Source organism: Theobroma cacao, chromosome 1 (assembly GCF_053813885.1).
Source record: "Theobroma cacao isolate CCN51 chromosome 1, ASM5381388v1, whole genome shotgun sequence".
Taxonomy (NCBI): Eukaryota; Viridiplantae; Streptophyta; class Magnoliopsida; order Malvales; family Malvaceae; genus Theobroma; species Theobroma cacao.
Window position 1 is genome coordinate 11172998 of NC_142639.1, and position 23027 is coordinate 11196024.

Sequence of the window (23027 nt, forward strand, 5' to 3'; positions counted from 1 at the left end):
AAAGTCTTTCTTTCCCTAAAAAAAAAGTTGAAACCTTTTTGGACACTTTTGAGCCCACTAAACTTGAAGTTGAGTTAACTTAAATCCAGTAATGAAATAAAGTTTAAAATTAATTCGTCGCTTATGATCTCGTAGCATATAATATGTGATGTTTTTACGTGTACTGAATCCAAGCTTTGAAACAATTCATTGGTATTTTAATTGGCATTTTATCACAACAATTTCATTATCATTAATTTTGTCTTAATTTTTAATTGGTTGTGTTCTATTTAATTGATATTTATTTTGTTTTAAATATTTTTTTATAGTCTTCCAATTGATCAATGGTTACTCTTCTTTTTTAATTTTGTTGTGTATAAATTGACATTAAGAGACTATTTGTATATAGACATGTCAAAATGGGCTTAGCCCATTGGACTGACCCATTTTTTATTAAAATTGAGATGGATTGGGTCATAAATATTTAAGCTCATATTAAAATCAGGCCTAAATGGACTAGCCCATTTGATTAAGGGCTGACCTGGGTTGGTGCGAGCCAACCTTGTGAGCCAAAAGAAAAAAAATTAAGCCTAACTGTCTAAGGCTAAGTGGTGGGCTAGTGGCTAAGTCCTAAGTCCTTAAAGTAGTAAGGTGTAATCATGTAAGGACAAAGGAGCAGCCAACTAGCTAAGGCCCAAATGCCTAAGAACCCTAAGTCCCTAACCCCTAAGTGCTAACCGAATCGCTTAACCCCTTCTGAGTTCTGGCCTTCTTTCTTTCATGGTTTGTCAGTTTCACCCTAACTCCCTAAGCAGCTGCTTTCTCAGTTCTCACTCTCAATTCTCGTCTTCTTGGTTTCACTTCTCACTCGATCACTCCCCATCCAACCATTGGCATCGGTGCATCGCACCTTCCTTTTCTCCAAAGCTCCGATCGCACCTTCCACCTCTTTTGATTTGCTGGAAGGCGGAGGCTTTATGGCTTTCAATTGGTTCCTCCTCACCTCCGTCAGCGACATATATCCTTACCTCCGCCGGTGACATATATCCTTAAATCTAAGTCAGATTTACTTCTCTCATAGGGGATAGGTTGGCATCTCTCCTCTGGCAACCCAGGTAAACCTTCGATTTGCTTTACTTTCCTTTTCTCGATTGCTTCATTTTAGTGTTATTTTATCTTTGTTTTGCTGTGAGTTAGTGAAAAGTGAAGTTTGAAAGTATCACTTTTTGTATTTTGAGATTTTGAATTGATGTTTCATAGCATATTTAATTGTTTGACTTGGCACTGGCAAGATGATTAGATGAATAACTAAAAAGCAGAAGGGAAGACTAGGTTTGATATTACATGATCTATCGACAAAAATTGATGTTATTATAGATAGAGATTTTGGTGGCTTGTTTATAATTCTATAGTATCAGAAGAAATTATTTTGTTCTTCTCTTTGAGAGATGAGATCTATTATGGTTAGGATAAACTTGTGGATTAGAAGCTACCTGTTGGAATGAACTTGTACTTCAAAAAGAAACCAAAATGAAATTGTGGATTCAAGTAATTGTATTGTCTTGAAAGGCAAAAACTTATTGAATTATGTAAGGTAAAATTGCTATGGATTGAGAAAGTGAGAATGCTTAACCCTTTTTTTTTTATTCATCTTTCAAATTTTTCTTCCATGTTATCAAATATTTTTTAAAAATTAAATGTGCTAATTAGAGCAAAAACCTAACGTTGCAAATTTTGTTCTCCTTTTCTTTTAGGAATCTATTTTAAACCATATATTACATATATAAAAATGCATTTGTAATAGATATAATTAATAAATATTGTTATTTGTTGGTGTAAATTTTTAAAATTTTTAATTCATGTTTATGTTATTTGAAGGTGGTGGTGATGGATCAATAAGTTGAAAATTGTATAAATTTGGATGATGATGTGAACATTTTGAATGAGGATGAAATTCCCTCCCAATCTCATATATCTGAATCTGAACAATTTAGTAAGAGGGCCAAAAAAAAAAAAACTTCAAATGTTTGGAATTATTTCACTAAAATAGGTAAAAAGTAAGATGGAGTAGAAAGGGCGACTTGTAATGGTTGTAAAACGAAGTATAAGGTTGGTCCTAAACTTGATGGCTCTAATTATGGCACTTCACATTTACGTCATCACATTGAAACTTGTAAATTCATTTCATATTTTAATCCACATCAAATGCTTATGGATTATGAAAGGAAAGTAAGGGCTAGAAAATTTAATCCTAGGATTTCACGTGACATGCTTACTGAAGCCATAATTAAGCATGACTTGCCTCATGCTTTTGTTGAATATGATAAGATTAGAGTTTAGGCTAAGTATATAAATCCAAATGTAGTGATGCATTTTAGAAACACTACTGTATCTGATGTCTAGAGAATTCATTTTAGAGAGAAAGAGAAACTTAGACAAGCCATGGCCAAGGTAACTAATAGAATTTGTTTAACTTCATATGTATGGACAGCATCTACTTCTGAGGGCTATATTTGTTTGACTGCTCACTTTGTCAATGAAAATTAGAAATTATGTAGCAAGTTACTCAACTTTTGTCGTATGCCTTCTCCACACACTGGAGTTGAATTAGTTGCCACTGTATTTGATTATTTGAAAGAATGGGGAATAGATAAAAAAGTTTTCTCTCTTACTCTAGATAATGCTTCTGCTAATGATAACACGCAAGCTATCTTGAAAGGTCATCTTCATTTGCAAAGTAGCTTGATTTGTGATGGTGAATTTTTTCATGTGCGTTGTTGTGCTCATATATTAAATCTTATTGTTCAAGAGGGCTTAAAAGTAGTTAATGAAGCATTGTTTAAAATTAGGGAGATGTAGACACTACCTATATCTTATCTACCCTTAAGAATTAATTATCATTACCGTAGTTTAATTTTATTCAGTTATTATCTTTAGGTTAATTTAGGCTTAATTTAATTTTTATTTTTATTTTTTGTATAGACTGACTTTCACTAATGTCATGGGCCAATGTCCAATCCAAAATTGAAAAATTGAGCTTTTGGGTGTTGGGCAGCTTTGGGCACATTGGTGGCCCAATATCAAAAACTAGTCCAATAAGACTAATGCAATTAAGGATGGATCAAAACAATTAAAGCACTAATCAAAGATTAAAATTCCAAACAAAATCTGGAATACTCCAAAAACAGATGAAATAAATAAAGCTTAAAAAAATGAATGAGAAAAAGTTGGACGACTGGTAGGGTGTGTCCGCACCCTGCTAGGCACAATACGATGTGCCAGACGTGAAAAACTAGCATCTGGTAGAAAGTGGAAACGGCACCCCCAAGATTGGAATTGGGTATAAACCACTACTATAGCAGCTACAAAAAATCCACAACAACAAACAAAAATAAATAAAAAAACCCTAGTCTAGTAGCCAAAAGCAATCCCAAAAAACAAGAGAAAAAAAAGAAAAAAAAAACTCATAAAAAAATATACAATGATAAAGGAGAGAAACAGAGTAGCTTGGTTTTATGATTTTTTTTTTTTTAGTTTGAGTTTTTAAGGATAGATTTTTATTTTTGGTTTTAGTGAGGGATTTTCGGTGGTAGGAAGTCGACAAAGTAATATAGAGGGGGTTTTGGTAACTTGATGGTCGCTTAAAAAGGAGAGAAGATAGAAGCTATTTGGACTGACTTAGATTTGGCCGACAGAGAAAGGAGAAAGGAGGCTTCCAGCTGCTGACTTGGGTGAGTAAAGGAGAAGAAAGGGAATAGCTTTTTGAGGAGAGAAGAAGATTTAAAGGATTAGGATCGATTTTCAGGTAACTAGTAAAGGAGAAAGCAAAAGAAATAGAGAAGAAGAAAAGGAGCAGCTGAGAAGTTAGAAGGAAGTGGATGTCTGGCGGCTTTTGAGATAAAGTGAGTAAAAAGGGAGAACAGTGCAGGAAAAAAAAGAAAGTCGTTTATATCGTTGGGGTTTTAGAGTAACTGATTGTGGGGGGTGTTTAAACGGCGTCGGTTAGTCACCAAGGAGACAGACTTCTCCTTTCCTTCCTCGAGCGGTACAGTTTGGGGAATAGAATCCACGTCGTAGGAAAGACGATGGACTGAAGCTAGTTGGGTATTTGGCCCATAAAGGTAAATTCTTTGTCATTTTCTTCAGATCAGTTGTGATTTGGGCTAGCTCATCTTGTTAGTTTTTAGAATTATTGTTTAATCATGTAGGATTAGGATTAGATTATTTTAGCGTAATGTTCTAAAACTCTTAGATATTATTTTTAGGCATAAGAAGATAATGAAAATAGAGGATTATAGATATATATAATTATTAATATAAATATAAAAATATAAAGATAATTTGAATATACTAAAGTAAGGAGATTTAAATGTAGGAGAATATTTATTAAGAGTATTTAAACTAAGGTAAATGAAGTACATATGTAAAACAGAACATAACTTGTTAAATGAGATATGTTTTAGTGAGAGCTATAGAAAGATAAATAAAAAATATAAAATGAATGAAACAAATAATAATTGGTTAAAATATATACATATATATATACATATATATATATATATATACATATATATAGAGGTTAAATTAAATGAAAAATGGAAGTTATAGAGTTGTTGGTGTGGTACATTTGGGTAAAAATATAAAAGGGGATAAGTATATGCAATGGATTATAAAAAATGGAAAAACGTATAATACTTGACATAAAAAAAATAATTAAAGTTAGTCAAATAACTATGATAGCATATGCATTAAAATCAACCTTAGAAAATCGAATCCTAAGACACCATAAGTTTAATTATAACAATACCGATGATGGGATGATTGGCCGGGACGCGAGGAGTCGCAATCTTGGATTAATTTTCCCTAAGCTCGGAATCCAAATTAAGGCTCCACTAGTACGATGGGAGGGCCTCGATTTTGAGATTCCGAGATGTTTTTAATAAATAAAAATTACTATACAATAAATTAGTCAAACAAAATATAAATACAAATATGGCATATATAAGAGAATAGATGACATATATTTAAGTTGTCCAAAGATAAAAATGAAATTTTGTGAAAATGGCAATACTCATGACAATAAATAAATTGATAAATAACTAAAATACTCAATGATGAAAAATTTGAAATAATAAATATGTCTAAAACATAAAATTTAAATATTTAGTTGTATAAAATATATATAGTAATAAATTTATAATTGTTATGAAAAGGGAATAAGGTAGATAATAAAAAGAGAAAAATGGAATCAAAATATATATAATTATGAAATAGGATATCTTGCTGTAGATTTTGAGTGAAAAGATAGTTTATATAGTAAAAATATACACTCAAACAGCATAGAAACATATATGATCCATAATATGCATAATTATAAATGGAAACATAGAAAAAGAGAGTCCTTAAGAAATAGCAAGGAAGACATAGGAGAATTTAGAAATAAAAAATAATAATGAATTCCATAAGCATAGCATATATCTTTATTGGATCATGCATGTCATGGCATATAGATACTTTTGTTCACGAATATAAGTCCCGATGATAGGATTTTTCGAAAATCTTTCGAATGCGAGTTTTTCTCGAAAAGTTCTCTAGGTGAAAGGATGTCTCCGGATCCCACCAATACGATGGGAGGGCTTGAGAAACATATTTAATTAAAAGGCTTTTACTCGTAATAGATTTACATTCATGAAAATATTCTTTTTCTAAAAAGCGTACAATAACCCCGATAATGAGATTTTTTCGTCAATTTACGAAGGTGAATTTATCGGATAATTCTCTAGGTGAGAGAATATCCTCGGATCCCACCAATATGATGGGCAAATCCTGGAGAATGTCATCAATAAAAAGTTATTTGTCTGACATTATTTGAATTTCATGGCATGCATTTCACAATACCTCATGTTCATATCACGCCTTAGAGTCAAATAAAATATTTTGATAAAATAGAGGCTAAAATAAATTAATAATAACTAAAGAAACATAATAAATTTAATGATTAATGCCCCCAATTGGATAATTTAAAAATCAAATGGTACCATTCATGGAACGGGCGTCACGAGGGTACTAATCCTTCCCCGGGTGTAACTGCACTCCCGAACCTAGTCTTAAAAGACGTAGACCAGTTTAAAATTCTCTCGATGGACTTAAAATCAATTTAAGACTTCATCGATTAGAATCAAATCAATAGGTGGCCAATCACACCTAAAACAAAGATTGGTGGCGACTCCCTAGTGTTTTTCTTGCGTCTAACGGTCGGATTTTCGGACCTGCACATTACGATAGGAGAGTGTGAAATATGTAAAGGCATTGGATGGGAGGATGAAAAAATTTCAAGAATGTGTTCAACACGTTGGTATTGATGCAGGTGTTGGGTTGTGTTTAGATGCGTCAACTAGATGGAATTCAACATAATTGATGCTTGAAAGTGCAATCAAATATCAAAAAGCTTTTGCTAGCCTCCAATTTGTTGATAGAACTTATAAATATAATCCATCTGATGAGGAATGGGGGAGAGCAATGATAATTTGTGAATTCTTGGAGCCCTTTTATGAGACCACAAACTTGATATTTGGTTCATCTTTTTCAACTTGTATTTCATGCAAGTTTGGAAAATTGAATCGATTTTAAATGAGAATTTGCATAATGAAGATGAGATTATCAATGATATGTCTCAAAATATGAAAATGAAATTTGACAAGTATTGGAAAGATTATAGTATAGTGCTTGCATTTGAAGCTATTCTTGACCCAAGGATGAAACTTGATTTCTTAAAATTTTTCTATTCTAAGATTAATGTTTTTACCTTTCATGGAAAGTTAGAAATTGTGAAGACAAAATTGTACTAGCTATTTGAAGAATATGCAAGCAACACTCGTGCATCAAGTACATGTTCTCACTCAATGAGTAATTTGCCTAAGCAAGCCAGAGGGGGAACTAAACCCAAGGAATCAAAGATCTTTAGTATAAGTTTTGTGTCTTTCCTTCATCTTATTACATGAGAATTTATGTTACTTTATTTATGTTTTGATAATTTTTTTGTCTATGTATTTAAAAATTGTAAGAGTTCAAAATGTTTTAAAATGAAACAATGTCTATTGTTGGAAAGTCTGAGTTTGATGTTTATTTAGATGAGGCAAAGCTTGATTATGAAGTATTTGAAGACTTGGATGTGCTTAATTATTTGAAGGATAATGCTAAGCGCTTTCTTGATCTTTCTATTATGGCACGAGATGTACTGAACATTCCGATTACTACGGTAGCATCATGCTTTTAGTATTGGTGGTCATGTTCTCACCAAGTTTAGAAGTTCCCTCTGCCATGAAATTGTTCAAATGCTTGTCTGCACAAAAAATTGATTGCATGGCTTTTCTTAACTGTCAATGGTATTGTTTCGTTTATATATTTCAATGTCTTTAATTTTTACTTGTTAAATTAATAATTTTAGTTAAAATTAAAACTCACTATATCTGTTTCTTTTATAGCAATGAATATTATATTATAATGATTTAGACTTGGACACATCATTGCTGTCCAAATAAGATTCAAATGTTTTGATTGAGGACGAAGATTGAGAAGGACATAAATTAGTCTTGAACTTTATAAATATTTGATTATGTATTTATGTTGATGAGATTGTAGTTTGTGTTAAAGATTGAAATTTTATTTATGTTTGATGTACTTTATTTTCTTATTTATGTTTGGTGTAATTTATTTATTTGTAATATATTTTTATTATTCTATTTGTGAATTAAATCAAAGCATAATTTTATTGATTTGGAGTAAAAATATTTTTTTTGAAAAAAAAAAGTGAGTTGGCCCAGCCCGACCCATGAGTTAACAAGAGTTGGGCTGGACTGGGGATTTGATAACCCATATAAAAAATGGATTGACCAAACCCAACCCATATTTCTCAGCCCGCAAGGGCTTGGGTCGGGCTGGGCCAAATCGACCCATATTGACAGGTCTATTTGTATATATAAATAATAAATATAATTGAAGTCCTTACTAACTTTTTATTACCATTCATTAAACATAATGTAATTGCTAATAAGCATGCATGTACTTGAAAATGATAATAGCATTATTATTTTAACTTTTTTTTTCTTAATTCATTATTTAAAATATAATCTCTGTTATGCTTTAAATTAATTAATCCCAGATTGTATGCTTATGTTTTTTTTGGGGGCCAAGATTGCATGTTTATGTTTCAAGTATAAGTCTTATAACTTGAATTCCTCCCATCCCAGCCACGCAACACTTAAGAGGCTCCACCTCTTTTACAAGTTTTGTGTATCATTTTCCATTGCCAAATTTGTAAGCCAGCAACAGTTTCAATTTTTCTTTTCTTTGAATAGAACCTTTTTGAGCAAGTGAGCTTCATCAATTACTAAATATGTCTTGAGATTGCATGAAAACCTTCCCTTGATTGTCTAACATATATCTTATCCAAAACAGATGCCTTCAAATTCCAGAGTTTTCTTTTATTTACATGTAATATTAAATTACACAATTAAAGTTAATATCTCAGTGATTAAAGTTTAACTTTAACCACTGAGATATCTCCTTAATTTTTTTAAATTTTGATAAAATCATCATAAATTTTATGAAAAATTATCTTATATGTACGTCCATAGAGTATTTGAACTCCATAAATGGAGTTAGAAGGTTGATATGTGCCATTATAGTATATTTTTAAAAATTAATAAATTTATTAATTATTAAATAAGTACGTGTCAACTCTTTAACCCGATTCGTAAAGCTAAAAAGCCTCTGACGTGCATAGAATAATAACCCGAACTTTGTTATAAGGAAAAACGGCAACTTCAACAAAATCATCTTATCAATTGAAGGTTATTTTTAGCCATCAACGTTAATTAGTTGAGTGGCAAAGATCCAAAGTAATTCGTTCCAGTTAAATCAATATGCCACCATTTATAAAGTACAATTAATAGACTAAAATAATAATAATAATAATTCAAGAATGGTATTCATCTTAATCTCAACTATTTGTTTGATACGTCGTGATAAAAATATGTATTGGTTCAATTTTAAACATGTATTTATGAATATGGTCTAACTAGGAATTGGTAGATTGATGTCATCATTGAACATATTTGTCCAATAAATTTGTGCCACGTCCATAAAAAGTTGGAATAAATTAAATTGTTAGGGCAAGTAGCATCATTCCATTATGTTATTATTACATGAATTATTCGGGGATCACTATCAATGTTGAGTAAGGTTGCTAATTATTGTAGGATTGCAACCACTGATCCCCATCAATATAGGAGGTATTAAGGAAAATAGAAGCTTGAGTATCATCCAGCTTTTGAACGTAAGGGGCTCTCAAAGTCGTGTTAGCTCCGTCACCCGTGCAATTATACTCTCCATAGGAGATGGTCCTGCATTGCGTTCATAAGCCAAAAGCAAATTTAGTCGGTAATGTGTATACGTTAGAACTAACATATAGTCAAATTAACCATGAGTATTGCAGTCCATACTGGTCTCTTGCAGGATCGTTGAAGTCATTCCAGCCCTCTGGTGCAATAATATCTGTCATGGATGTCAAAGCAAAAACTACCCGCGAGAATGGTCGCCACGCTCGACCTAGCCATATTCTTCCTGTTCCTCCCACGCTACAATTCACGAATGCAAACCCGGTGTTCTCATCCCCGGAAGCTCTCCCATGTGCCGTGACGGCTCCATTTATGCCTTTGGATCCCGGAGCAACGGGGTTTGCCATGGAAACCAACTGGCAATTCTGTTCCAAATGTGTATTACAAGGGGGTAAATTGAATCGTTATAAAGGTTTTGGTTTCGCAAGGTGACTGGACTGGACTGGACTAGACAGCCGAGAGGACATATGCAAGTTGTAAAATGCAGTGTAGATTGCTTCACAGTAAGCATTACCTCATATAGAGACCTTCCATTCCCAAAAATGAAGTCGATTGAGCCCTGTATATAGCAATCCTTGAAGTAATGGCGACCTCGGTCGTCATGAAGTGTGTCTTGAGCACCAAAGAATCCGCAACCCCAGAAGGCTGCTTGGTCTCCTGCTATTCTAATTGCCACTGCTTGTGCCCCAACATCACCAGGACGTGCGATAGGAGCTACATTCTGCCATAAATATATGATAAAAGCTCGAATACATTATTCGATAGCACAAATTTCATTTCTCGTTTTATTAATGTATTTTGATATACTTTTCTTATATATATAAATAAAAAGTTCATGTCTTCTTCATCGAAAACAACATTTAATCTTTATTCGTAATTATAATTAACAAATTTTATATAGATTTATTGAAGTATATTATGTCTCACCATGAAGCTAATGTTCTTAGCAATAAAGTTGGCGGAGAAAACTTGAACAGAACCACTATAAAAGGTGCCATTAGCAGAATTGGCAGTGTCATTCCAAACAACTGCAGTTGATGTATAGCCTTGTCCTTGAAATGTAATATTGGGTTTGGTTTTTGGAATAGTGACTTTCTCACTGGAAAAAGCAAAGGCATCGCATTCAGGCTTATGAATATGACCCAAAAGAAAAAAGGAAAAGAGAAAAAAGAGTTCATTATAGAACTTGGAAAGAACAGCGTCTCACTAGTAAATGCCCAAATTGATCCATATTACGGTTCTTCTCATGCTAAAGTTTGCAACTGCATCAACTGCTGATTGCACTGTCGTGAAGTTGCAACACCCGTTTCGATCAACACAAAGCGTCAACGTTGTGTTGGTTTCAGGAGGTGGAAAGTTTGGTGGGAAGTCATCACAAATTGATCCTGTTTTGCCCTTATCAGGGTGTTTACGATGATGTCGATGTAGGCTGTCGAAGTAAAATGGAATGAATGTTGCAATGATGGATGAGGATGAACAAGTGGTTATACTAAAATCAACAAGATATTTGAGGAACTCAGGGCTTGGATTTATGACAACTCTGGATGCAAAAACAGCAAAAATGGCAACAAGAACAGTGGAAAAAATGCTTTTGGGACTCATTGGTTTCTTTTTCTTATGGGATGAGGGAGAGATAAGGGATAGGAGATATATATTTAAAGGGGAGGATGCATAAACATGCACTTGAAGTTTAAGGGTAGATGGCATGCCTTGCAAATCACCCTGTCCTTTGGTAAATTCTTGTTAGAATTTCCAACCTACCAAACATAAGCGATGACCACCCAAAAACAAAAAAATATATGGAGGGACAAGTTTAGACTTCACTTTTTCATGCTCCTTGTTCGGGTCCACTCCCCAGGCCCAATTCTGCCACTGCCAACCAGTAAGTGTGCCTACGCCTTAAGCTTTTCCAAATTAATTCACCAAATTTTGTCCATTGGAATTGATAATTTATTTCACGTCTCCGGTCTCTCAAACATTCATCGTTCTCTCCAGCTGAGTCACGAGAATGATGGTTTATTTAGAAAGAAAATGAAAAAAAGTCAACATTATACACCCATATTTTGTTGACAAAGGGTTCATTTATTACTCTCAATACTTGCTATCATGGTTTATTTTAAAAGAAAAAGAAAAGAGTCAACATTATACACCCATATTATTATGTTGACAAAGGGTTCATTTGTTACTCTCAATACTCGCTATCATGGTTTATTTAAAGTTCAAAAGGAAAGAGTCAACATTATATACCCTTATTATGTTGACAAAGGGTTAAAGGGTGTTTATCAATAGTTCAGCACCATCTTTCTGCTACGCAACATATGTTAAAATGTCATTGTAATTCACCTTCTTTATCAATACTCGCCTTAATTTTCTTATCAAACTCGCTTTCATAGTAAATTATAAAGAAAAAGTAGCTGTAATATAATTATAATATAAACCAAGATTATGTTGACATAGAGTCAAAAGAGTTAGCAATATTTAAGAACGAAGGAGAACGAGAAGTAAAGCACACTAACCAAATTAAGACCACCAAGGATAGCTGCAAATGAGAAAAGCCAAGCTATTATTCATCCCTGTTCCAGGAATTGGTCACCTGGTGCCTATTTTAGAGTTTGCAAAGCGGCTGTTTCATCGATATGATCAATTTTCAGTAACAGTTATTGTCATTCCATCATCATTCGTCCCTGATTCAGATGCATATACAAAAACTCTAGCTGCATCATCCGATTCTCGGATACAATATGTCAAGCTTCCTCGATGTGATCCTCCTTCGCTAGATCTTTTCTATAAATCAGCAGAAAAGTTTTTCACTACTTTTTTAGAGAGCCATAAAGCCCACGCCAAAGAAGCTATAATCAACCATGCTTTGCCTGATTCAACCTCCAACTCAGTTCCAGTCGTTGGCTTGGTTTAGGACTTCTTTTGCACTGCCATGATTGACATAGGGAAAAAACTTGGAATTCCTTCGTACTTGTTTTCCGCCTCGAGTGCAGCGTTTCTTAGCCTCATGTTCATCCTTCCAACTCGACATGATCAGGCTGGTCGTGAGTTTGAGGAATCAGATCCTGAGTCAATCATCCCAGGTTATGCAAAACCTGTACCTACTGGTGTTTTGCCCCTCTTTATTTAACAAGCAGGGGGGCTACCTTTCATTGCTAGAACATGCAAGAAGATTCAAGGAGGTTGAAGGTATTATTATAAATTCATTTGAAGAGCTTGAAACACATGCGTTCAAGTCTTTGATGGAATGTTCTATTTCTACACCACCCATCTACCCGGTTGGTCCACTGGTCGGTCTCAAGGGTCAGAAGATTTTACAGATTGACAAAGCTGAAAACAAAGAGATCTTGGGATGGCTTGATCAACAGCCTCCATCATCAGTAGTTTTCTTGTGCTTCGGAAGCTTAGGGAGTTTTGATGAGCCCCAACTAAGCGAAATTGCATGTGGGCCCGAGCGTAGCGAGTTCAGATTCCTGTGGTCAGTGCGCAAGGCGCCAGCAAAGGGCGAATTCGAGGCACCAAGGGAGTACACTAACCTTGATTTAGAGGGTATCTTGCCAGATGGATTCTTGGAGAGAACAAAGAAGAAAGGGAGGATTTGTGGGTGAGCACCCCAAGCGGATGCCCTAGCCCATGAAGCAGTTGGAGGGTTTGTGTCACACTGCGGGTGGAACTCTATCTTGGAGAGCTTGTGGAATGGGGTACCAGTTGCAACATGGCCAATCTATTCAGAGCAACAAATGAATGCATTTCAGATGGTGAAAGATTTAGAGCTGGGTGTGGAGTTGAAGTTGGATTATAGGATGAGCAAGGGTAAGCTTGTGATGGCGGATGAGATAGAAAGAGCCGCTAGATGTGTGATGGATGGTGAAAGCGAGGTCAGATTGAGGGTCAGGAAAAGGCTAAAAAGATTAGAGAAGCTGTGATGGATGGTGGAACTTCATTTGCTTCTTTCGGGGAATTGGTTAAAGGTTATGCTGGGGTAATGCACTTCTTCTGCAAGTTTGGAAGTCTGAAAAAGGCAGCTTATTTGTGCTTACATTTCGTTCATTAATTAATAACAACCTTCCTCAGTCTCCAAACAGAACGGCTGATACTATTTACAGCATTTTGTTAGGGAAATGTTCATACATTTCTAGGTCTGGTTTGACATTGAGATTAAGTTGAAAATTAGTCGTTTAAAAAATTATAGAAGAAAATATTGTTCAAATACAAGTTTGGATTACAATTTTCCAACGATTTACAGGTATAAAACTCTACTCCAAAGCTGGTCTTTAAAATTTAAGCCTTACACTTGGAGCAATAGTGGGGTTGTGACCTATGACCTCTTGGTATCCGTAGTTTTCGAGGCACATATGCCCTGTCTTCAAGTCTTGATACTTTGCAAACATTAAAAAACAGATGGCAACGAAGATACTTGTGATTCTCGCTGCTGTTTTTTTACATAACGCTGTTGAAATTAACTCTATTCAGTACCTTGCTCACGAACACAAGCTCCAACTGATGGAAACAGAAATTACAATTGTGATAAATGTCTTTGTTATACTGCTTTGTCTACAAGGCAAGCTCATGAAAATCAATTTCTAAGACTACAAACATTGTTTTTGACTTCTCACAGCAAACTAATGGCACGAAGTCAAGCGATCACAAATAAATTTGATACCAATGATCCAATTGGAGGGGCTTCAGTTGTAAGAGCACATGAAGATGTGAAGAATTGCAAGTAGAGAGCAACATTTACACCACCCATTCCCAACGTTGCTAACGCCATGAAGACCAAAGGAAGCTGAACCATTCACTTAGGAAAATCTTCGCTGTCTTTAGCCTTCCTCCCAATCTACATCATCCTCATCATCTCCAGAAGCTTCCGCTTCAACATTCAAGTCATTAACCTTATAACTCTCAGTTGTATTGCCTGAAATTACATATAGCAAATTATTTTATAGGGAATACACAAATATCATCATCATAATGAAACTATGATTAGGACAAATTTTGTATCAAAAAGATGTATGGGGCATGAGGATTGAACTTATATCAACTTGCTTCCATGACTGGCACAGAAAGTTAATGGCAAAACTCAACTTGATTTACTGCAAATTATTTCTATTATTACAAACACACTTTAAATGGCAACAAAAATCCTATAACATGCATATTTCAACAGAGCACAGGAAGACAGATATTTTCCCCCTACCAGTAAGTATACTAAACATATCCTATCGTGAATTAAGAAATAACATGCATGTATATATGTATATGCAGTAACTGTTTGCTGGGAAAACCACACTAGGCAGCGATCAATTATGAAAATAACTGTCTACTGCAATTCTGCACGCCTTGAATAGCATTCAATGTGAAACTTTTTGAGGCCAAAAAAAAGTGAAACTTTCTGAAAGTTAAAGAAATAATGATCCTATGCATGTATACATTCTGGTCATTATTTTTGATGTTGATTGATAGGAAAGTATTAGCAACATTATGTACAATTAAAATATCCTGCTATTAGATAAAACTGAAAATTTTGCACCCGAAACTAACTATTTGTTTTTATTTATCTAGTACTAAGTTAACAGTTGATGAAAATTATTATGACTCAATTTAGGGATTTTGTCCAAAAAAAAACCCATTTAGGGAAAATTTGGTATATTCTTTAAATTTAAAAACTGAATTTAATGAATTGTTTGATACCAACAAATACTGAATTTTAAAAAATATTAGTTTTCCGCTCTATACGTATGTGTACTCAATTTGATATAAAATATGAAAGTAGATAACATTATGAATTACAATAAAACATGGGAAAAAGGAATTAAATTATATTTGATGGCTTACCCATAAATTATTGATTTGGCTAAATATATTCTAAGATTTAGCAGTAAATTCCCCTTGCACAGTTTTCAAAGATTTTTTGCTTATTAAATATTCTTTTAAATGGTTAGTTATATGAACAAGAACAACCAAGCATGATAACAATTTCAAGTAGTTTAAACATTTAATTTTCAGCAGTTTTCATAGTCATCCAATAGCAACCAAATTATATTCTGAATACAAAACAAAATAAAGCACTTACCTGCAAGAGGGGCTTCTTCCCAATCAATATCATCATCTCCCTCATCGTCATCACGTTTAACTTTCATGCCAACTTGACGCTTGGAAGGGTCAGAATGACTACTGGAGAGAGGAATGTCCGATAATTCTTCTTGTTTCTTAGCAGCTTCTTCTAGTTCTTGTTGTTTCTTGTACAAAGCAGCATAATAGGCTTTAAGATACTCGTCCTTCAATACAACAGGAAAGCAAGTAAATTAAAAACTTTAATCAGAGAAAAAAGAAAGAAAAAAGAATGATTCAAAGAACTAGATGGATATAGACAAAATGAAGGAATCCATCTCATTCTACGTACCTGTAAATTCTTCTTATCATCAGTTCCAATAGTCGACTTCTTGTCATCTGAAAAATCTGGTTGTGCTGAAGTGCCATCTGTCTTTGACTCCTGCTTGACCTCTCCACGTTGTTCTTTTGTCAGGTTCATTCCTTGCTTTATCATCCAAGGTGGCAATACTTTCAAGGATGTGCCTGCACTTTCAGATTTGGCATCTTCTTCCTTGCCATCAAGACCAGAAAAAGCAACTTCAACCTGCCAAGCAGGCCCAAGAAGCTTTGAAAACAATCGAAGTTGATGGTAGAACATCCAATATTTGAAATTAAAAAATGTCATGCCCAACACAATAGAGAAAAGTTTCTAGTAAAAATAGCAACAGAAAATCCACACTCCCAAAAAGTACAAAGCATAGAAAATAGATAGTTTGGTTGAAGACTGATATATGACAGGCATAACTCCAGAAAGCTTCCAAAACTATTTCTCCTTGGAATAGTATGGTCTAAGCAGAAATCTGTTTCAGCATAAATGGTTACTAGCTTTCTCAAATGCATCAGATGCCTTTAGTTAACTTAGCATTTTGCATGAAAATTCAATACACACACACAATTTAAGATTGTAAGCAAATTTGAACCTCCAAAAATTATTGATACATGACTACAAACACACATACAAGAAAAAAAAAACTGTTAGGAGAGTTAAACTACAAATTCATACCAAAGTCTAGCATCAATATTACATAAATATTAGTACATTTTAAGCAGTTGCACCTGACATTAGACATCAAAGAGAAATACAGTTGAAGTCTTACCTTTGTCTCCCCAAGAAATGGCATAGGTGTTCCACCAAAACCCTGAGAAGATCTGGAAGGATCATTAGAACCAGAATCACCATTTATTGCACGCCCAGCAGCACTTGCTCGAGCTTCCCATGCTTGTAGACTTCCAAATTCTGGAACAGGCAAATCTTTTACTCTGCTAAGTTGTTCCATTAGAGGTTTAAGCTGTACCTGCAGTCATATCATCGCATCACCTCTTTAAAAATGGCCTACAAAATATACACCACGAAAAGACTGAAGTGACATATAACTGTAAAACAAATGGATAGGGAAATAAGTTAAATGCAATGGAATTCAAAGAATTAGTGCTGATGATCAAATTTGGTTGTCGAGGCTATATAAAAAGAAAGTTTTGGCAATGTGAAAGAGAGAAACAATCTGAGGACAGGACAGTTTTGCAATGGCTTTTCTCCAAGCTCCCCAGAAGGTAGTAAAAATCAATATTAAGATTATATTTCCTTTTCATAATGCTTCATACTAGCAGATTCAAGAGGAGCTTAAATATCTCTTGGTGTTTGATCCTTAGATCAAGATTGATGGAAATGAATAAAAGGGCATGCCAGCCGTGTGAGCGGGATTATGGAATGACAGCTAACCCAGGAAAAACTGCATTTCCCACTGCTTGTTTCTATGGTCATCAATGTTTAAATTCAGGTTATGTAGCCACTATATAATTCCAGAGAAGACCTATGATCATGTATGATGGTGCTTCAGTGATCAGAGATAGGGAGATCGAGCAGATTGTGCAGACTGCATATCTAAGAGCCATTTCTCCATAGTTGCCATTATAACAGGGTAAGCCTCTTAGCCCTTTCTATTTATTTTGTGATCGAATGATAGATTAGAATTTCAAGCAAAATATTTATTGAAAATACAAGAGAGAATTTAAAAATACTTTTGGAGGTTATTCTGCATAACAAACATTTTTTAAATTAGAGGCTTTAATTTCTTTCGGAGCTTATGGGCTATAAGGATAGTTAATTTGGTTGACTGTTTCCAATTAGATGTTTGTTGAGAGCTTTTATGGTTATACTAATTACTGTGTTTAAGCTCGGATTCAAGTCAACTTTTATATACCTGTAATGACCAGGCTTATCTAATAAATTAGCATTTTAGGATTAACTAACCTGGTTGCCAAGCTTAAAGGCATAAATAGTCACTGTAATTTGTCTTGACTAAACCTTGGTCATTGTTTTATGTTTATTCATTGCTTCCATAGTTTTTGTGTTTAGATTTAAAATGCATAGCTTGCAGTACTCAATCCGTCTTTCTAAAGAAAATTGAAGAAAAGCACATCTGCAACTTCTTTCAGCCTTAAATAAATTTCTTCCAGGTTTACTACCTCTCATGGTGACTTTTCAGGCTATCTAATGGACTCTCTCAGCAGACTAGTAAACTAATTTCTTCAATAGCCCTTGTGGTATTAACAAGAGCAGGAAGTTGTTTCCCTTAATTCACATCTTTTCAACAGGATTTAATCAGGTGTTTTTTCATCTTTGAAAATGTTTCCAGGTTCAAAGTAAAACTGAGCAACAGTGAGCTTGTATCAGTATGAAGGTGTAGAGGATAGCGCTGGTTCAGTGACTAGTTTTGGGACATTCCCAAATCTCCTTCAAGATTTTCATCTCCACAGCTAGTACGGTTAAAGATGCTATTAACCAGAGATGGAAGAAGTAACCTGTTGCATGGAGGGAATAACATTCTAAGGGGCAAAGAGCTATGCTTATCAGAAGTTAATGGACTATATTAGAAGAGAAGATACACAGAAATACCATTTAATGAGGTAGAAAAGATGACTTTAAACATCACCCAGCTCAGGTGAGAAAGGTGTAAGACAATGAAGGTAAGTTGTCCACAAAGTGAGAATCAAAGAAGCTGGACTACTTCACCATTGTTCCAAATATAGGGTAGCACAGCAGCAGGCTATTAGGACTCGATAGGATGCTTTTGCAAGAAACATCTTCTGAAGTCAATGACAGGGGAAAGGTTTTTGTTTGGAAGGATATTTAGAATGCAAAATGCAGAGGAAGGATTGAAAGGTGAGTTTCCTGATTTATCTTTCAATGTGGAAGATATGGAAACTTCATAACTTCTTCCCTTTAGTGTCTGCTAAGGTATGGTCAATGATCTGTTCTCCCTTTATGATTGCTTTAGCAATGCTAAAAACAAAGACTGATCAGCAGGCTAGTTGGAGAGATATCGATGCCAACGCCTCAACTATTGATAATAATCAGTCTTTTCTGATGTAAAGTCTCCAATTCCACTTCATTTCCAATTTCTCCAGATCATTTTACTGGTGTTATTTTACTAGTTTCTCCCTGTTCTATTCTTGTAGGATTCCCTTGTTTGACAAGTAAGTAAACAAATAAAAGCACATATAATCAACAAAAACTTGCACTATTATTGAAAAGAGTAGCAAAACAGTAATATGTAACAAATTTGACAAAAACATCAAAAATAAAGTCAAGAATAAGAAGTGCATGCATTAAGTCCTAGGAAGCTGAACAGTGGAGAAACCAGATTACAACGACTCAGATCAATTCAACTCACAGGGAATGAGCATTTCCGGATTACAGAGAATCTCAGATAGAGTTGACAAAAATTGAAAACATTTAGAAGCCACAATCAATAGTCCACCAGACAATTTGTTATTGGATATGCTCATATGATAATCAAATGAGAATGAACAAGGGAGAAAATACAAGTTTAGACAGCATGAACATGCAACAACACCCCCCCCCCCCCCCCCCCCAAAAAAAAAAAAATAATGATAATAATAATAATAAAGCACACACACATTAAAATATCTTGTGTCTTTTCTCTCTTCTGATACATTCATCCATTAAAGGTGAACGGATTCAGCACTATTGTGCATGAAAAAAATCGAAAACCATTGACAAAGAAAACAACAAACACAAAAGAATCAATAAATTCCAAAAGGAAAGATTAGCAGAATTAGAATCATTTGCTCTGTTGCATACAAACCAAAGCTTAATGTTTGCATGGCCTTTGCTCCACTGCTTTGAACACCTAGCTATTCAAAGAACACAAAAAGCTAGGTGTCTATATTTCTATTTTGCCCACAAGTTCTTTACATAGCTTTTAGAAATGCATTGACAAGTGGGAACCCTCCTGGACCAGTGTCATCTAACATGGCAGAAGCAACCAGCAAAAACTAAAAAAGAACACTTCAAGGTGGGCACGGTAAACTCCATGCAACAGATCATGTTCTCCTTACCCCCCAAATTGAATGATATGTGTTTCCTATATACGCACAATAGAGTAACAGCAACATGGATTTCCTCAGAATCACTATTTCACTATTTAGGTTCCTTTTTTTCCCTTTCAAGAAGAATTCAAATGAAACACCAGATTCCTTCACCATCAGAAGCCAAGGACAAAGAATTAAGCTAAATTTCAATGGACCTCATTGATTTGAGCCAATGTTAATATTTGAACCTTTAATAAAGTCTAATAATATCCAAAGCAAATATGGCCAGTAGAAGGGATCTTTATATTAATAACATGCTTTTCACATGCAAGATGTATTTAAAAAAACTGTGAACCTACTAAAATTTTGTAAGCTTACTCATAAAGGGATTAACTTCCTTATTTCAATAGATTCACAAAATAGATCAAGTACAAATGAAATACAAAATATAAGATAACAAAAATAGGAAATTTTAAGAAAAAATTACCTCCATTTTTTGAAGCATGTCCTTCAATTTTTCACGTCGCCGTCGTCTTGCATTGTCATCTCCATCTCCTACATCTTGTGCTGCTAACTTGTCGCTCTCTGCCACCAATTCTCCATTACATCTTTCACAGTGAAAATATTCATCCTCCAAAGAAACCAATCGCAATGCATCCAAAGCATTGTATCTGAAGACATGATACCAGGACACCCTCAATAGCCAAATATGCATTTCATATGACCCAAGGAAAGAAAAAACAGAAGAAAAAGAGGAGGAAAGAGAAAGGCAGTGGCAGAAACCTTTTCCCGCAGTTAGGGCACACATACTCCTGTACAGTATTCTTGTCCTCAAGTTCATCCTTTAGTTTTTTCTTCATACGATGCAGTCTATACCTAACAACATCATATATCTACAAAACACATTGCTTCAGGAATTTCACAAACTCAGAAGCCAGAATCTGCTCTGAAATGGATAAAAGGCAAAGAGGTCTAATGCCTTAGCTATCCAATCCAGTATTATCATATTAATCAATGCATAACAGAATTGGAAAAAACAAAAAATGAAAAGAAATAAAATAGCAACCTGTGCATAATCCAGACAACAGTAAGAGTGAGTGTGCAATTTAATCTTCTCCTCTCCCTCTTTTCCACCATGTTGAACATCAACTGTCGCAGCTACTGCAGCACTATATATCTTTGCTCCTTTAGCCGTCTGTGACCAAACCAAACATCAGTATGCAGGCAAAAACAAAACAAGGGTACAATATGACCAAAAACGTGTTCACAATAAATGGAAACTAGATTTGTGGCCACTAACACAATACCACTATGCCTCAATTCAATGTGAAAATAAGGTACAGCTGAAAATAAAAACAGGGGAAAAGAAAGTGATCTTCAATCCTTTTACAACCTCAGTGTATGTTTGAAAATTAATAAAGACCTAGAACATGATGATTCAGAAAAATGCAAAACAAAAAATCTACCTAGAAAATCAAGCAGAGTGACAACTATGAAACATCAGTACAGGGGAAGAAAAAAGAAAAGAAGAGGAACTATATCAGACACTAACCTCTCTCCTATGATCACGGGTGACTAGTTTTTCTTCCTCAAATAGCCGTAGAGTCCGCCGAAGTTGCTTTGAATGTAGTTTCAACTCCTTTGCCAAATCTTCTTCCCTAACCCATTGTCTCCTAGAAATGAAAGGGAAAATTGTGAATTACAATAACAGAATGAAGTGGCTTGCACATTGTAAGCCTAAAGGGCAACTCAAACAAGCAGGCATAATATTGTAAGCAAAAGGAATTATTCTTGAAGACAAATATATTTGGCATCACAACATAACTACAAATATAATACTAAAATTATAAAATATTATCCTCCTATCACAGACTACTAGTTGAACTAAAAGAACACTTCCCAAAGTGTTTAGCCTAGTCTAACACTTCAGTTTCACCATATTATACGTATTACAAAAAATCATTCAAATGCCTCGTGCTTCAATGTCCAAAATAGTCAATTTTCGGATGCTTCTAAATGTGCTTTCTTTCGAGACAAGATCACAACTTCAACTGTAAAAGTCTTTTCTAAAACTCTATTTTAAATTATAAAATGCACCACAGACATTTCTATTTTAAATTCAATAAGCCTTAATTTCAAATAAAAAAGAAAAACTTGAATGCTACCTGCCCCATATCTCCTACTAACAAAAGCATATTTTTCCCCTTTTCCTTCCCTTGCTATTAGAAACAAAACCCTCTTTAATAGTTTCCAAGAGATGAAATAAGAAACAGTTACCTTGTAAGAGCATCAAGTACTACTACAGCAATCCCTCTATTATCCCCCCGACCCGTCTTCGGCTGATTATCTCCTTTAGTTGTCACATCATCATAAAACGCACGAGCTGCAAGTTTCACCAATCTGTTTTTCCAACTTCAATTTCAATAAAGACACAAAATAATAGGCAAAGACCAACCCTGTTTCCTGATACCCTCTATTGCCCTCATTTGAAGTAAAAGCATACCTGTTAAATGGCTCGATACTCATCTTGTTCAGGGGTAGGCTTTAAAAATTTCTTGAGAAGTGCCCAAATTCAATTTGCATCACGTAATCTGTTTGCGCAAAAGGAACAGCATCAGTAATCAAAAGTATAGCTATCCAGATCCAGAGTGACGGGGTTCGAAAGAGGGGATGGGGCGGATTGTCAAGAAAGCAAGGATCGAGGTAGAAACTGTCGGGAAGTTTACCCAGAAAACCCTGATTGTCTTTTCTATGTGGACAGACACGGTAAACGGATTAATTTCATTCACTATCAAAGATTGGAGAAATACCCGTTAAGGAGAAAAGGTAATGGTTGCTGTGATGCGGCTAAATTTTGATGAAATGTAAGCTAAAAAGTAAAAGGCGGCCTGAAGCAAGTAGACGAAGCGGGGCTTGATTGCCAGAGGATGTGTGCGCGATGTGCCCGGCAGATGGAGAGAGCGCGTGTCTGTGCTTATTACGCAGCTCTTATAATACTAATTAAAAGTAAATTGCTTATTCTACAAGTTCTGAAAATAAAAATATACATAATTCTTTTCAGATATAATATAAGTAAAATTATACATTTTTATACCTGAAAAGGTATAATTAATAAACAAAAAGAATATTATACTTAATAAAAGTTTAATATATAGCGGACAACTTTGAAGCAATTTCATTACTCCATGTACTCAAAGCTGACCCAATGAGCTTCTGCAAGCT

General features: G+C 34.6%; 2 protein-coding genes and 1 pseudogene across 3 annotated transcripts; 1 reads left to right on the top strand and 2 right to left on the bottom strand.

The window, feature by feature from the left end:
- Positions 1 to 9139: 9139 nt before the first annotated feature.
- On the bottom strand, positions 9140 to 11036 carry LOC18612275 (Pectin lyase-like superfamily protein). The gene is made up of 5 exons (XM_007048993.3): positions 10585 to 11036; positions 10305 to 10476; positions 9892 to 10098; positions 9483 to 9742; positions 9140 to 9383 (listed from the first exon to the last, which is right to left on the bottom strand). The coding sequence occupies exons 1-5, from the start codon at positions 10977 to 10979 to the stop codon at positions 9227 to 9229; spliced, it is 1191 nt and encodes a 396-aa protein (XP_007049055.2). The 5' UTR covers positions 10980 to 11036; the 3' UTR covers positions 9140 to 9226.
- An 823-nt stretch (positions 11037 to 11859) lies between these two features.
- LOC18612276 (UDP-glycosyltransferase 71K3 pseudogene) lies at positions 11860 to 13480 on the top strand (annotated as a pseudogene).
- A 289-nt stretch (positions 13481 to 13769) lies between these two features.
- LOC18612277 (Transcription factor TFIIE, alpha subunit) lies at positions 13770 to 22775 on the bottom strand. Of its 2 annotated transcripts, none has more exons than XM_007048997.3 (11): positions 22616 to 22775; positions 22309 to 22396; positions 22083 to 22205; positions 21358 to 21478; positions 20872 to 21000; positions 20589 to 20698; positions 20293 to 20476; positions 16568 to 16765; positions 15781 to 16014; positions 15451 to 15655; positions 13770 to 14292 (listed from the first exon to the last, which is right to left on the bottom strand). In XM_007048997.3, exons 2-11 carry the CDS (start codon positions 22329 to 22331, stop codon positions 14198 to 14200), a joined length of 1422 nt encoding a protein of 473 aa, XP_007049059.2. In that variant the 5' UTR covers positions 22332 to 22396; positions 22616 to 22775; the 3' UTR covers positions 13770 to 14197. The 2 variants fall into 2 exon arrangements, with proteins under 2 accessions (XP_007049059.2, XP_017984141.2); XM_018128652.2 differs by having other exon boundaries at positions 22532 to 22773.
- Between the last annotated feature and the right edge of the window lie 252 nt (positions 22776 to 23027).

Coding starts and splice junctions, on each gene's coding strand:
- LOC18612275 (XM_007048993.3), bottom strand. CDS start 10,979: ATGAGTCCCAAAAGCATTTTTTCCACTGTTCTTGTTGCCATTTTTGCT. Junction 10,099..10,304: donor CTAAGAACATTAGCTTCATG/GTGAGACATAAT, acceptor TATTTATGGCAG/AATGTAGCTCCTATCGCACG. Junction 9,384..9,482: donor AACGATCCTGCAAGAGACCA/GTATGGACTGCA, acceptor AACGCAATGCAG/GACCATCTCCTATGGAGAGT.
- LOC18612277 (XM_007048997.3), bottom strand. CDS start 22,331: ATGAGTATCGAGCCATTTAACAG. Junction 22,206..22,308: donor AGTATCGAGCCATTTAACAG/GTATGCTTTTAC, acceptor TTGGAAAAACAG/ATTGGTGAAACTTGCAGCTC. Junction 16,766..20,292: donor ACATGCTTCAAAAAATGGAG/GTAATTTTTTCT, acceptor ATATGACTGCAG/GTACAGCTTAAACCTCTAAT.